This window comes from Notolepis coatsorum (assembly GCF_963971535.1).
Source record: "Notolepis coatsorum genome assembly, chromosome: 1".
Taxonomy (NCBI): domain Eukaryota; kingdom Metazoa; phylum Chordata; class Actinopteri; order Aulopiformes; family Paralepididae; genus Notolepis; species Notolepis coatsorum.
The window spans coordinates 159,810,081-159,824,760 of record NC_140165.1 but is presented as its reverse complement, the minus strand read 5'-3'; the positions used below and the strand labels follow the sequence as shown (position 1 = coordinate 159,824,760).

At 39.2% G+C, this 14,680-nt stretch overlaps 1 protein-coding gene across 5 annotated transcripts in view; it reads left to right on the top strand.

Annotated features, from left to right (window-relative positions):
- slc20a2 (solute carrier family 20 member 2) overlaps positions 1-14,680 on the top strand; it is a gene marked incomplete at its 3' end in the record, with an annotated part of 192,973 nt that overhangs the window by 95,152 nt on the left and 83,141 nt on the right. For all 5 annotated transcript variants that reach the window (XM_084330475.1, XM_084330473.1, XM_084330474.1 and 2 more), the window contains exon 2: positions 9,031-9,612. In XM_084330475.1, the coding sequence (XP_084186601.1) occupies positions 9,324-9,612 (289 nt within the window). In that variant the 5' untranslated portion in view covers positions 9,031-9,323. The remainder of the gene's footprint in view (positions 1-9,030; positions 9,613-14,680) is intronic.

Here is a 14,680-nt window from a genome sequence, read left to right as displayed (position 1 = left end):
TTACAAAGCTAGATGCAGACAACGCTTGCTGCAATATTATATATTATAAATATATTAACAAATTGTTCTAAATAAATAATAATGATAATAAATAATTTGAAGTTTGGATTTTTTGTTTTTACAACTGAGGTAGGTAGATTACATTTTTAGAGACTAAAGTACAGAAAAAAGGTACCGTTGGGTACCAGTATCGATTCACAGGTACCGGTATCGGTTCAAATGTGAACCGTACCCAACCCTAGCTGATACTGGTGTCAGACGGCCACAGGAGGTAGTGGCAACATTTAGATGCCAAGAAACATCATGTTTAACATCTGAAATCAAAGCAAGGCCACTTACTTTCTGGCTACATAGGCCACGTTCAGACTGCAGGCAAAAGTGGCCCAAATCGGATGACTCACAAATCGGACTCCCATCAGTTTCTTTTCAAAACAGTGTGAGCAGCACAAATCACATGGAATCCAATCTTTTCAATTCTGATTTGGGCCACTTTTATATGTGGCCCTAAATCAGATACAGGTCTGATTTGTTTTAGTTAGCTGCCCTCCACTGCATTCAACTTACATTATAACAGTATACGTTTGTGTATGCGGGTCGGTTCAGGAGCGTGACCAGTTCACACTGGAATCGGATCTGAGCAAGAAATCATAATTGAGCACTAAAGCTTGCAGTGTGAACATAGCCATATAGACATTTGTTGCATCACTCTAATGGGAACAATGGATTATATCTCAATAATTTTTGCCCAGTGATCCTAATATGCATCATGACGGTTCAGTAAAAGTAATTTATCAGATTGGTACTCTGTATTGTCCGATACATACAGTTTAGGAATCAGAATCGGTATTAGCAGTAAAAAGTGGTATTGAGCCATATTGTCCATTGCAGCTTGTTAACTAATATCCATTTTCACTTTCTGTCACCAGCATGAGACCAGTTGTCCCACATTTGCTCTGTTGTAGGGACCCCCTGTATTTGGAAGACGCTGTAAGGAAATGTCAGAGAAACATCCTGAATGGGCTGCAGCAAAGAAACCATCTCAGCTGTTTAATCCATAATAATACTTGTTCCTTTGCCCTTTAGCTGAACAAAGCCCCCTGCTTTGGGTCTACAACATACAGCTTGTTTGAAAACATGTGTTTTTGTTAACACTCACCCAGTAAGTATCTTAATAGCAATCATGCTGAGTGAAGAAGGAGGGGGATCATTATGCACAGGGTTCACTGCAGCCATACTGTTAGTTTGCTGTAAATAAGTCTCGGAATGCACCAATACCGATAATGGTTTTGGATATCTGTACGATACCAGGCTAAAACAGATCTGATACCAGGCTAAAACTGGTCTCATACCAGGCTAAAACTGATCTGACACCAGGCTAAAACTGGTCTGATGCCAGGCTAAAGCTGGTCTGATACCAGGCTAAAACAGATCTGATACCAGGCTAAAACTGGTCTGATACCAGGCTAAAACATATCTGATACCAGGCTAAAACAGATCTGATACCAGGCTAAAACTGATCTGATACCAGGCTAAAACTGGTCTGATACCAGGCTAAAACAGATCTGATACCAGGCTAAAACTGGTCTGATACCAGGCTAAAACAGATCTGATACCAGGCTCCAATTTAAGAATATTAATCCTGTGGTTGAGGACAAATCAATATCTGTAAACATTTTTCTTTTTTTAATAATCGAATTTTATTTTCATATTCGAATCCCATGCCCATCGAACGAAGCTTCGAAGTATTTAAGACAGCCCTAGAATGCAGGTTTATAGCTATATCAAACAAAGGTCTGTCCCATTGTATACCAATCAATGGGATATATTGCATGTTGACCTGCATTCTTTCAAATGTATAATTAATCATTAAAACAGATATGTAACAAATAAGAAATACAAATTCCACAGAAGGCATTAAATAATTATTATTTTCAATCATTTCACAATAATTGCATAATTGTGTTTGAATATCTGAGTAATTAAAGTAATTATACATTTGTCCAAAATAGCTGGTTAATCCAGCTGCCCTGTGATCAGATGAATCCATATTATTTATTTTTCCGACATCAAATGCGTAATTTCTTATCGTACAAATATTGTCATATTTATTTTAATTAAGTAATTAATTCCAAGGAGGCCTGTAGCGTTGACATGAAGGAATCACTATGAGAACACAGTCTGTCAAGTTAATAAAATGTTCAAGCAGTCAATCAATCATAAGTGTGCTCCTCAGCACTCTTAAATTCTTCTCTCAGCCACGGCCAAATCCGATCTCAGGAAAATTTGGGGAATCGCGCTACTAGCGCTAATATGTCTTAAATTGGCCTGAGAGGAAATTTTTTGTTGTAAATCCGTTTGGGAATGAGACCCATTATGTCTGGATTGCGTCCATTTCAGACTATTTGTTATTTCTAGGCATCGAGGATAGTCAATTCAAAGAGGGCCTATATTATGGTGTTGTTTCACCCATGGTGCATCTGATGTCTGTTTTGGCCCATTCCTAGCTGGGATTGAAGAGACTAGCTCATCTAGTATTTTGTTGCAATGCTTTGTTTTATTTAAATTCCTAAAAAAAGCTCTATTCGCTGCACTAAATACATGTACAACTTACGAACTAAGGGCTGGAAGGTATATATTTTTACTACACTATCATCCATGATATATATATTAAGGCTGTCAAAGTTAACGCGATATTAACGCGTTATCGCCTGATTCTAGTAACGCCACTCTTTTTTTTAACTCAAGATTAACTAAAAAAAAATTATATATTATTCTTTTTTTACTTTTTTTTTAACTTTTTTTTTTACTTCACTCAGGTGTATTATTGATGCTCTCATTGATACTATGTTTGTTTCTGAAGTGTGTGTGTGTGTGTGTGTGTGTGTGTGTGTGTATGTGTGTGTGTGTGTGTGTGTGTGTGTGTGTGTGTGTGTGTGTGTGTGTGTGTGTGTGTGTGTGTGTGTGTGAGTGAGATAGGTCAACTCCTGAAAAGGGGGTCAATGTCAGACCTTGCAATCAAAAGTTAGGGGGCGCACTGAAATTATGGCAAGGGTTATTAGCCCCCTAACTTTTTATTGCAAAGTCTGACATTGACCCCCTTTTCAGGAGTTGACCTAGAGCCCACCAAGGTCATGCATATCAAGTTTGGTCAATGTCAGACCTTGCAATACACTGTAAGGCACTGTAAGGCTACTGTCCTGCCTCACTTCCAGTGATGAAGCTAAGCTATGCTAACGGAGCGTCTATTCCCAAAGCTAAAATGCACGCACAGAGACAAAAAAGGTATGTATCTTCTTGTCTAACTCCAGGGAAGATGTTAAATAAGCTAATTTCCCAAAATGTTGGAGTTCCCCTTTAAGGAAGGAATTTGTCCTCTGCATTTGACCCATCCTAACTATTCAGTGGGCAGCCACACAGCGCGGCGCCCGGGGACCAGCTTCAGTTGAAATGCCAGTACCTTGGTCAAGGGCAGTGGCAGGATGTACCAAGCATGTGTGTCTCTTTTATGATGTGGGGAAACCGGAGAACCCGGAGGAAACCCACACAAACACAGGGGGGAACACATGCATATATATATATATATATATATATATATATATATATATATATATATATATATATATATATATATTACTGTATGTTTTTAAGTTAATCAAACAAATATTCCTTGCAGCAGTCAAATAAAGTAAATAAAAATGATAAAATAATAATAATAATAATAATAATAATAATAATAATAATAATAATAATAATAATAATAATAATAATAATAATAATAATAATAATAATAAAATAAAGTAAAATAAAACAGATTATTTTGAATGAACCATGACAATTGTATTACAAGATACGGTAACACTTTATAATAACATATAAGACCTTTATAAGGTATTTGTAGATAATGAACAAACCATTTATATACATTCGTAAATTATTATTAAATCATTTATAACTATATTTGTATAACATTTACAAATTAGTTATACATTATTTATAACTCATTATCAACATTGTTTGTACTTGATTTGTTCATCATTAAATAATTTTGTTTAATGTGTAGTAACACATTTGTAGATGCTTTGAAAAATGGATATGAAAAAAACTACTATACCTCTTTATTTGTTCATGTTCAACAAATAATTTCTATAAAAGATCTATAAATAATTTGCAGATGTTATTGTGTGCCCTAATCTAAAGTGAAGACTATTCATCATTAACAAATGTCTAATAGTTTATTATTTGTGGACATTTATGAATACACACAAAGCAATTACCAGACTTGTCTTTTCATGTTTAACTAATTATTTGTTAAGACATTCATAAAACATCTATAAATCATTTTCAGATGCTATTGTGTGCCCTAATCTAAAGTGAAGACTATTCACCATTAACAAATGGATGGATAACGATTAGAAATAGCGAATAAAAGAAATAACGATCAAATAACGTATATACCGTAAATCCTCAAATATACTGTAGGACGGGTCTTGTATTTACCTCAGCTGCAAAGAGCACCAGGCCTTTATTAGAGAGAGGCTTATATAAGAGGCAGGCCTTAATTTCACAAACTGGCCAATTGTAATTGTGATTGATTGATTGATTGATTGATTTTATTTAGACATAAACATATACAGATCACATGAGCTTTGTCAGGGTGAAACTGTGGTGGATTAACGTAATTCACACACTGAAGTTGGAACTGTCTATAGGTTGCGAGGTCCTTCTCGACTACCTCAGTCTAATCGAGTTGCATTGATACAGTAACATGCAGTAGCTTTAGCTAACGCTATCATAGCCATCATGATCTGTAATGCCAACTGGACAACGCCAGCCCCGCCTGCCAACGCCATATAGATAGCGAACGTTAACGTTTGCAAACGAAGCCAACGTCATCCAGCCGATACCACAGATCTAGATATGACAACGTTAGCTAACGCTAAAGCTAACGCCAACGCCAACGCCAACGAGAGGGAAACGTTAATGTAGTCAGTGTAGCGGGAGGCAGCACTTAATTTGCATTGACAAGAGTTTATCTCATTCTATATCACGGCACGAAAAATTTAAAAAAAAACGTGTATTGGAAGCCGGCCTGTATTTGTCTGCATGTATCAAATCCCCGGCTTATATAAGAGGCCCGTCCTTTATTCGAGTACCCTCCACTATTAGAGGATTTACGGTATATTTGGTTGGCGTTCAATGATTCGCGGACAAACACGTATTAAATCGTTGTTGGCAGGGAATTCGTTAATTTCATGAACAAACAACAAACATCAAAAACAAAAAGATAAATATTGAGGACGCTTGTGAAATTGAGTCCTGGTTACAGAGTAAAAGAGATATACATATAATAAACATAAAAGTAAACAGCCAATAAGGAAATAATGGCAAAGGCACTTATGAAACGAGATCAGGACTCATGCATGTGTCAGCTCTCGTGTGTGTGTGTGTGTGTGTGTGTGTGTGTGTGTGTGTGTGTGTGTGTGTGTGTGTGTGTGTGTGCGTGCGTGCGTGCGTGCGTGAGAGTGAGTGAGTGAGTATGAATGAATGACATTTTATTTTCATGTCCGACGACCCATCCCTTACGGGATTATAAGACACCAAAAACAACAATTGAACATAACAATCACGATGAATCCATCGTACTATATCTTGGGATGTATACCGAAAGACACATACTATGGGGATACGTTGTACATCTTGAGAGTGTTACTGTTAGCAGCAAGGAAAATGATAACTATGGCATGGTTACAAAATTAACCACCTACAGTCAAACAATGGACCAAGAGATTGAGACAGATATATACAATGGAAGAAATTACTGTAAAAAAGATATGTTTATGCAGAGATGATCACTGGTAACTTTGTACCTGGATACACACTAACATGAGTCTGACCTACCTCCCTCCCTCTTTTTCGTTTCTTTTCCTATGTCCTTTAAGAAAAAATTATAGATTTTTCCTCCCCTGGATGTTTTATGAGGCGTACTCTGTTTATACTGCTTATTTTGTTTATGCTGAATATTTTTAATACAAATTATACAATGGCATGCAAATTTCTTGATTCTGATTGGCTGAAACAGTCAAGTTATACGTTGTTATTTCTCATAACACACTCCACGTGATCCCAGAACCCGCCCAAAACCGAATTACAATCCGCCGTTCGTGGTTTTAGGAATGAAACCAAGATGGCGGACAATAATCTTTATGAATGAATGTATTGATAGCGTCATAACGACTCATTCAAAAATGATTCTGTCATGTGGAATGTGTTAGTTGCTTACACAATGTTGGATTATGTAATTGGTTGGTCATGACTCATTGTGAAACAAAATATTAATCGCGCGAAGTGTGTTGTTAGATGCCATTCGTTATAGAACCTCCCTCTCCTTCAAAAGGACACTCATTTCACTGTTAATAAAATGTTCAATCAATCAATCAATCAAACCAATAAGATAACAACCGCTCACTTCACTGTTAGATGGCATGCTTTGAAGCAACCTATTGCTTCGAAGTGGTTATGCTTTGGCCCTCTTTCGAAGTGGGTTATGCTTAGAGTTTATCTTTAGAGCAGGGCGATAGACCACCAGCCCTGATTCCAAACTCTAAGCATAACCCACTTCGAAAGAGGGCCAAAGCATAACCACTTCGAAGCACAAGGCGGACATTAATAAAATGTTCAATCAATCAATCAATCCAATAACAACCGCTCACTTCATTCTTAGATGGCATCCTTTGAAACAGCGCACCTCCGAGCTGCTTCTATAGAAAGTAGGTAAAAAAAAAAAAAAGTTGCCTCTCTATATTCACTATGTGAATCAAGTATATACTGTATGATCAATGCAACGTGATGTTCACTATGACACAAAATAAAAAAAGGTTTAAAAAAATAATAAAAAGAACATAACAATCACTTCCCAATGGTTTCTAAGCTACACCATGCACATCATCATCATCGTGTGTGTGTGTGTGTGTGTGTGTGTGTGTGTGTGTGTGTGTGTGTGTGTGTGTGTGTGTGTGTGTGTGTGTGTGTGTGTGTGTGTGTGTGTGTGTGTGTGTGTGTGTGTGTGTGTGTGTGTGTGTGTGTGTGTGTGTGTGTGTGTGTGTGTGTGTGTGTGTGTGTGTGTGTGTGTGTGTGTGTGTGTGTGTGTGTGTGTGTGTGTGTGTGTGTGTGCGTGCGTGCGTGTGTGTGTCAGTTGTCCAGTGTCGACTCCAAGCGCCGGGTATGTTGCTCACATCTCATTCTGGACACACTGGTTCTTTTTATAGCCTCTGTGCTGGCGTTGAGTCTAATTTGATTTCTTTCAAGTGCAGACTGTGATTCCTATTGTGGCTGTGTGAGCTGTCCTCTGCACTCACTTGACAGCCCACTACCATACCTAATACCATACCCACCACTACCATACCTAATACCATACCCACCACTACCATACCTAATACCATACCCACTACCATACCATACCCACTACCATACCTACCATACCCACTAACAGACCCACTACCATACCCACTGCCATAGGCACTGCCATACCTAGTACCAGACCCAGTACCATACCCAGTACCATACCCAGTACTATACCCACTACTATACCCACTATCATACCCACTATACCCAGTACCAGACCCACTACCATACTCACTACCTTTGATCTGCAGGTAGGAAATAAGTGTTATGGAACTTTCCTAACCCGTCATAAAGCAGAGTATACTAGTTTATTTTACTCCAATGTTTACACACATTAACAATATAAACTAACATTTTACAGTGACAAAATAGCCTACAGCAAATACAATTTAAAAGATTATATTTAACAGTTGTATCAAGAGCTCAGTCAATCAACTAGACCAGGGGTAGGCAACCCTAGGCACGCGTGCCTGCATAGGCACGCGGGGGCATTTTCATAGGCACAGGGGGCAGCATTAAAAAAATATAAAAATATTTTTTTTTTATTTATTTTTTTTTTGGCTTTGAAATATTATAGTGACATATTTTGCACTGTTGTCGCATTTATCTTGTTGAAACCCTCGCACAGGTTCTTTTTACTACCACATATTTAATTGAGACCCTTTATTTGTTTATTATTTCAATTTAGCTGGAAATACATTGCTACATCATTCAGTAACATTTGCAGAGCCTTATAACAAAAACATTATTACTGTCACTATTGTGACCAGTGGGATTAATCAACACATTTTATTATTTATTTTTCTATTTCATTGAACATTGCACATGTTAAAAGCCATTTTTTTTCTCAAAATGTGAGTATTACCAAGTCAACTTGTGTTCTTAAAACAATGACAATAAACATAGTTTTATTAGGTTGAAATAATGTGGTTGTGTACCTTAATGCACAGTAACTGAACTCAATATTTTTAAGTTCTGGTAATTTATTATTATTCTTTTTTTTACAGTGTAGTCTTGCGATCAATCAAAACGTATTTACACGATATACCTCACATTCACCCTCCATTCACATCCTGGTGTTCTCCTGGTGTTCTCCATTAGGCCTGTAGGTGGAGCTATGACAGCACACGTACAGTACACACACCGATGGTGTGTGATGTGTCCAAAAATGAATGGGCAAATGTGAGTGAAATGGTCGCACTGTATGCAGCTGTTTGTCTGCATTGCATTCCCCCCCAACTCAGATTTAGGGTTGATACAACCATCATAATAATAGTTAATAATAACAATAACAATAATGATGTAATAATGTAAAAATTATCATTAAAAAGACCTGATTATGAGAAAAAAAATTACGATGCATGGAATATTGTTGAGGCACACTAGTTACAACTATTCAAACAGGCACTCCATGTCAAAAAGGTTGCTGACCCCTGAACTAGACAATGAAAACATGCCTCCAGTTCTCACCTCTGGTAGGGGCAGGGGGCTACCCATGTGTTTACATGTGGACCACTGACTGGGCCTTGACTACCTTCTCTCAGTTTGAGGTGTTTGGAGGAGTCACTGTGGGATAATGTTGTCAGCAGCTAATATGATGCTAATTTCTCTTTCTTCTCCCCGTGGCAGGTGAGGATCGGTGCGGACGGCCTGTCTCTGCACTAAGCTATGGAATGCCCCCTACACCCTCCGTCTCTAATCGCCACTCCTCGGACTGAGCTCCAAGCACTTAGTTAGCCCCAGTGCTTCTCCCCTCGAACTCTTCACAAAGGGGACAAAGAAAAAAAAAGGAGTGAGCTTAAACCAAGTCCTCCACAAAGAAAAAAGAAAAGCGCACAAAGCACCTAATTTTTTGATTAGTTTAGTTAGGTATTTTTTGTTAGGTTTCCCTGTGGATATTTTGTGGAGGAAATCGATTCAAGATGGATATGGAACCGTATCTGTGGATGGTCATCCTTGGCTTCATCATAGCCTTCATCCTGGCGTTTTCAGTGGGCGCCAATGACGTGGCCAACTCGTTTGGCACGGCTGTGGGCTCTGGCGTGGTGACGTTGCGGCAGGCCTGTATCCTGGCATCCATCTTTGAGACGCTGGGCTCCATACTGCTAGGGGCCAAAGTGGGAGAAACCATACGGAAGGGCATCATAGACGTGACCCTCTACAACGAAACGGTGCCTGTGCTCATGGCGGGGGAGGTCAGCGCCATGGTTGGTAAGTCGGAATTAATTCTCAAGGAGGTCACCTGACACAAATAATGAATTCTCAAGGAGGTCACCTGAAGGTCACCTGATACAAATAACGTTGCATTCACATGGGATATGGTAATTAGAGATGCACCAATCCACTTTTTTCAGTTCCGATACGATACGTGAATTTGGATATCTACCGATCCATCTACTGATACTAGGGGTGTAGGGCTGACCCCTATTAATCGATTAGTCGACTAATCGGTCAAAAGGGGCCGTAGTCGACTGGCCAACCTCTTAGTTGAATATAATATAATTCTTTTAATTTTTTATAATTTTTTTAAAAAGAAAAGAGGCATAGAAGCGTGGCTAACGCTAATGGCACACATACCAGAGGCTAACTGCCTACGAAAACAGGCACAGAGGCACTGAAAGAGGATTTCACCCATCTAATGAACACACTATACTAGACAAATATCAAGATGTATCCATCAGTGGACCAATTGCATGCTTTTGCAGAGGACAAGAAGCCTTCCGTCGACTCCTTCAGACATTAAGCACCCCAATAGTCGACTAACGGCAAATTTTGGCCAATCCTAGTCGACCATCCAAATCCTTAGTCGGGGACAGCCCTATAGGGGTGTAAATGTACACGTATCCGTACCGAACCGAACCGTTTCAGTGTGTACCGTACCGTGCCGTACCGAACGGCTGTGTAGTGTACCGAACGAATACAACGGTATGTTAACCACTAACGACCGCCCACCGGGGGCTGTTTTTTTCACAATCTAATATAATTATTATTTCTTTTTTATATTCTATATTAATTTCAATATAGAATATTCGTTGACAACCCTACAAGTACAATTAGTTACTGCACACTACATCACCCCTGAGTGGAACATGGAAAGCCAAACTTTCCCCCACTGTACCGAAAACCCGTACCGAACCTTGACTTCAAAACCGAGGTATGTACTAGGGGTGGGAATCGCCAGAGACCTCACGATACGATACTATCGCGATACTTGTCGTATCGTGATACTAAATATATCGCGATACGCTATGTATTGCGAATATTACATTTTTTTAATCAAATTTCATTTATTACCTTTTTTCAACTGCAAAGTAAAGCTTTGTCAACATGTTTTATCTAATAAAATAAAGTTCAGTCTGTTCATCTCACTTCAATAATTTTTATTGCAGAACATGGTATTTTCTCAAGCAGACAGATGTCAACACTGTAATCTGTGTTGCATGTACCTGACAAACTGAACTGTTTGTATTACAGTCATATTCCAACTTAACTGAATGCACATGTGTGTGTGGACTACTGCACTATTACAGGTATTGAAATGAACAATGCAACTTCCTTATAAAAAAAAGTTAAAAAAAAATTATGAATAATTTAATATCGATACTTGGCATCCCTGTATCGATACTACTACGTATCGATTTCCCCCCCCCCACCCCTAGTATGTACCGTACCGTGGTTTTTGTGTACCGTTACACCCCTAACTGATACTGAACCGATAATGATACTAGAGCTATTTCTTTCTTGAATAATAACTATTCATTCCGTGTATCATCATTATCACCATAGTGCTGAGTAAGGCTGGATTAGACTACTTAATCCTGTTAGTAATATGCCTCCATAGTGCTGAGTAAAGCTGGATTAGCCTACTTACTCCTGTTAGTAATATGCCTCCATAGTGCTGAGTAAGGCTGGATTAGCCTATTTACTCCTGTTAGTAATATGCCTCCATAGTGCTGAGTAAGGCTGGATTAGCCTACTTAATCCTGTTAGTAATATGCCTCCATAGTGCTGAGTAAGGCTGGATTAGACTACTTAATCCTGTTAGTAATATGCCTCCATAGTGCTGAGTAAAGCTGGATTAGCCTACTTACTCCTGTTAGTAATATGCCTCCATAGTGCTGAGTAAGGCTGGATTAGCCTACTTACTCCTGTTAGTAATATGCCTCCATAGTGCTGAGTAAGGCTGGATTAGCCTACTTACTCCTGTTAGTAATATGCCTCCATAGTGCTGAGTAAGGCTGGATTAGCCTACTTACTCCTGTTAGTAATATGCCTCCATAGTGCTGAGTAAAGCTGGATTAGCCTACTTACTCCTGTTAGTAATATGCCTCCATAGTGCTGAGTAAGGCTGGATTAGCCTACTTAATCCTGTTAGTAATATGCCTCCATAGTGCTGAGTAAAGCTGGATTAGCCTACTTACTCCTGTTAGTAATATGCCTCCATAGTGCTGAGTAAAGCTGGATTAGCAGGACTCTACAGTGTGACTATTTCACTCGCATTTGCCCCTAAAAATAGATGTGTGAACTGGAAAAATTATATAGGAGCACATTGCGTAGCTTTGCGTAGTGGACGTTTTTTCCATCCATACGTTCCAGTGTTATACCGTGGTGAATATAAGTATGGTTTTAGAGCGGTCTAGGGCAGTGGTTCTCAAACTTTTTACAGCAAGTATCACCTGAGAACGGACAGTAGCTGGCTCTCCAAGTACCACCATATGACCGATGTTAAAATACAGTATATTCAGCTATGCACAGTTCACGCAGGAGGCAAATGTATTCCTAATACCATTATCTATTGTTCAGATTCAGATTCAGATTACTTTATTCACCATTTTATACAGGTACAAAATGGAACGTGATTTGACATTACAGTGCATACTTTTTTCACAATTAAGAACAATACAACAGAAAATAAATAATTTTAAGTAAAGTGCAAGACAGGACAGTGAGACAACAATAAGACTGTGAAAGTGCGGTGGTTGGGGACATGGATACAGTGCAACACAAAGTTCAAGTCCAGAAGTCCAGCCCTAGCAGCTCGCCATCGAGGGGGGGGGGAGCAGGGGGACACCTGACTCGTTTACCAGGCGAGCTGCTGAGGGGAAGAAACTCAGTCTGTGGCGGGACTTTAGTGTCTTGGGCAGCCGTAGCCGCCTGCCGTGGGGGAGCATGTTGAAGAGGTTGTGACCCGGGTGGGCGGGGTCTGCCATGATCTTCCTCGCCCTCCTCAAGGCCCTGGTGGAGTGTAGGGACTCGAGGACGAGGGAGGGAAGGGGGCAGCCGATCACCCTCTTCGCCGAGCGTATCACCCACTGCAGCTTGGCCTTGTCTCTGCCCGTGGCTGCAGGGAACCAGGGCCATCATTCATCAACGTGGCGTAGAAAATGCTCTATTTCCACTAGGGCTGCACGATTAATCGTTTTTTAATCGAAATCGCGATTTGGAATGATGCAATTATCAAATCGCCAAGCCTGCAATTAAATTTTTTTTTTTTTTTTTTTAACCAGGAAGTCCCATTGAGATACACGATCTCCTTTGCAAGGTAGACCTGGCCAAGATGACAGCAATAACATTTGCAATACATCACACAGCAATAAAATGTGCGATACATCACACAAGAACATAATAAATGTGCATGTATACAATACATCACATGTAAACACAAAGCAGAATAGTCTACATGATAGTAAAAGTGTATAATACAGGGTAATACAGTAATTTTGCAGTTGGGACCCGACTACAGAAAGCAGCAACATTCTTCTTGTAATTCTTTTTTTTAAATATGTTATAATCGCATCGCAAATCGCAATCGCAATATCTGTCAGAATAATCGCAATTAGATTATTTCCCAAAATCGTGCAGCCCTAATTTCCACACGTAAGCACAGAATGTAGAATCAGTGCACGCACAGAAAAAACGGGATTCACCACACGTGCGTACGCAGGTTCTACGCACACCTGTCATGATGAATATGACTTTGATCCTACGTTTGAGCTCGTGCACTGTTTTAAGTATTTGCATACCAGAACCGCCCCGATTAACCATATACGGTAATGGAATACCCCCATGAAATGTGGAAAAATGGACTAAGCCGAGGGAAGCGTGTTATGAGACAGGCTGACAGACGTGTACACTTACGGTGATGTCGGATATGATATCTATTAACCATTGCTGCCTGGGCAGCGCAAACACTAATAAAGACTGTGCTGGAATATGACTGCCTTTTCCCGTGTTGTTTGATTAATACCCAGGGATTAAAGTTCTCCTCAATTTTATTCCAAATCGCGATGGATCTTCCGTCAATTTTCTACCTGCTGCATATGATTTCTAGAGGCATACTACAATCTATTTTGATGTCAGTATTGGGTAGCCTATATAAACAATAATACGAGAGCATATACAAGAACAATGAATCTCACTGCATGTATGATGTAGCCTGCCTTTCAATACATGAACTTGAATTCCATCATGTTTGTGTGCGGGACTCACAAGGCTGTTGTCACAATGGGTGGTACCGGTACAGTAATAACAGTCTACACAATATCACGATGGACCATGCCATAGCCTATGTTCTATTATGACATGATCTGTGAGACAAATGTTCTAGAATGTTTGATTAAGATATCATACTCTGACAGCATGCCTATGATCAACAAAAACGCGAACTTGAATCCCATCATCATATTTACATAGTCTGTCCACTATCTGGTGTCATTGCAATGCGTTTTTTATTCTTTCTTATACAGTAAAAAGGGGGAAGAACACTATATCGTGGGTGTTCATATGACTTGTATTCTGCTTACAGCTTCGAAATTCCACTTGTTTCGTTTAACGTAAAGCCTTTTAAATATAATCAAAACGTTCCCGTGTTTCTGCGGTCTGTGCGCAAAATAATAACGAGTTGATAGGGCTGGGCGATATAACGATAACGATAAATATCGCGATATATTTTAATAATCGATATCGAATATCGAAAAAAAAAAATCGAAAAATCTCTTTTTTTTTTTTTTTTTTTTTTTCTCTTTTTTACCTGCAACAGGGCAGTTTTAAAACCAGAGACAGTGGACAGACTTGTCTTTCTTGCCTGCAACTTAAAGTAATGGCTTTGCTTGTCCAAATGACAATACTGACCAAATTCAGATTTATTTTTCTCTTGTCCATTTATTTTGTTTGCTTTCTAATTTAAAATACATTTTGAAACCGTCTGTACACAGTAGGCTATGTGTGCTAGCAGAACTAGACTCCAGTCACGAGTCACGGTGCACATGTGCGGTGGTTT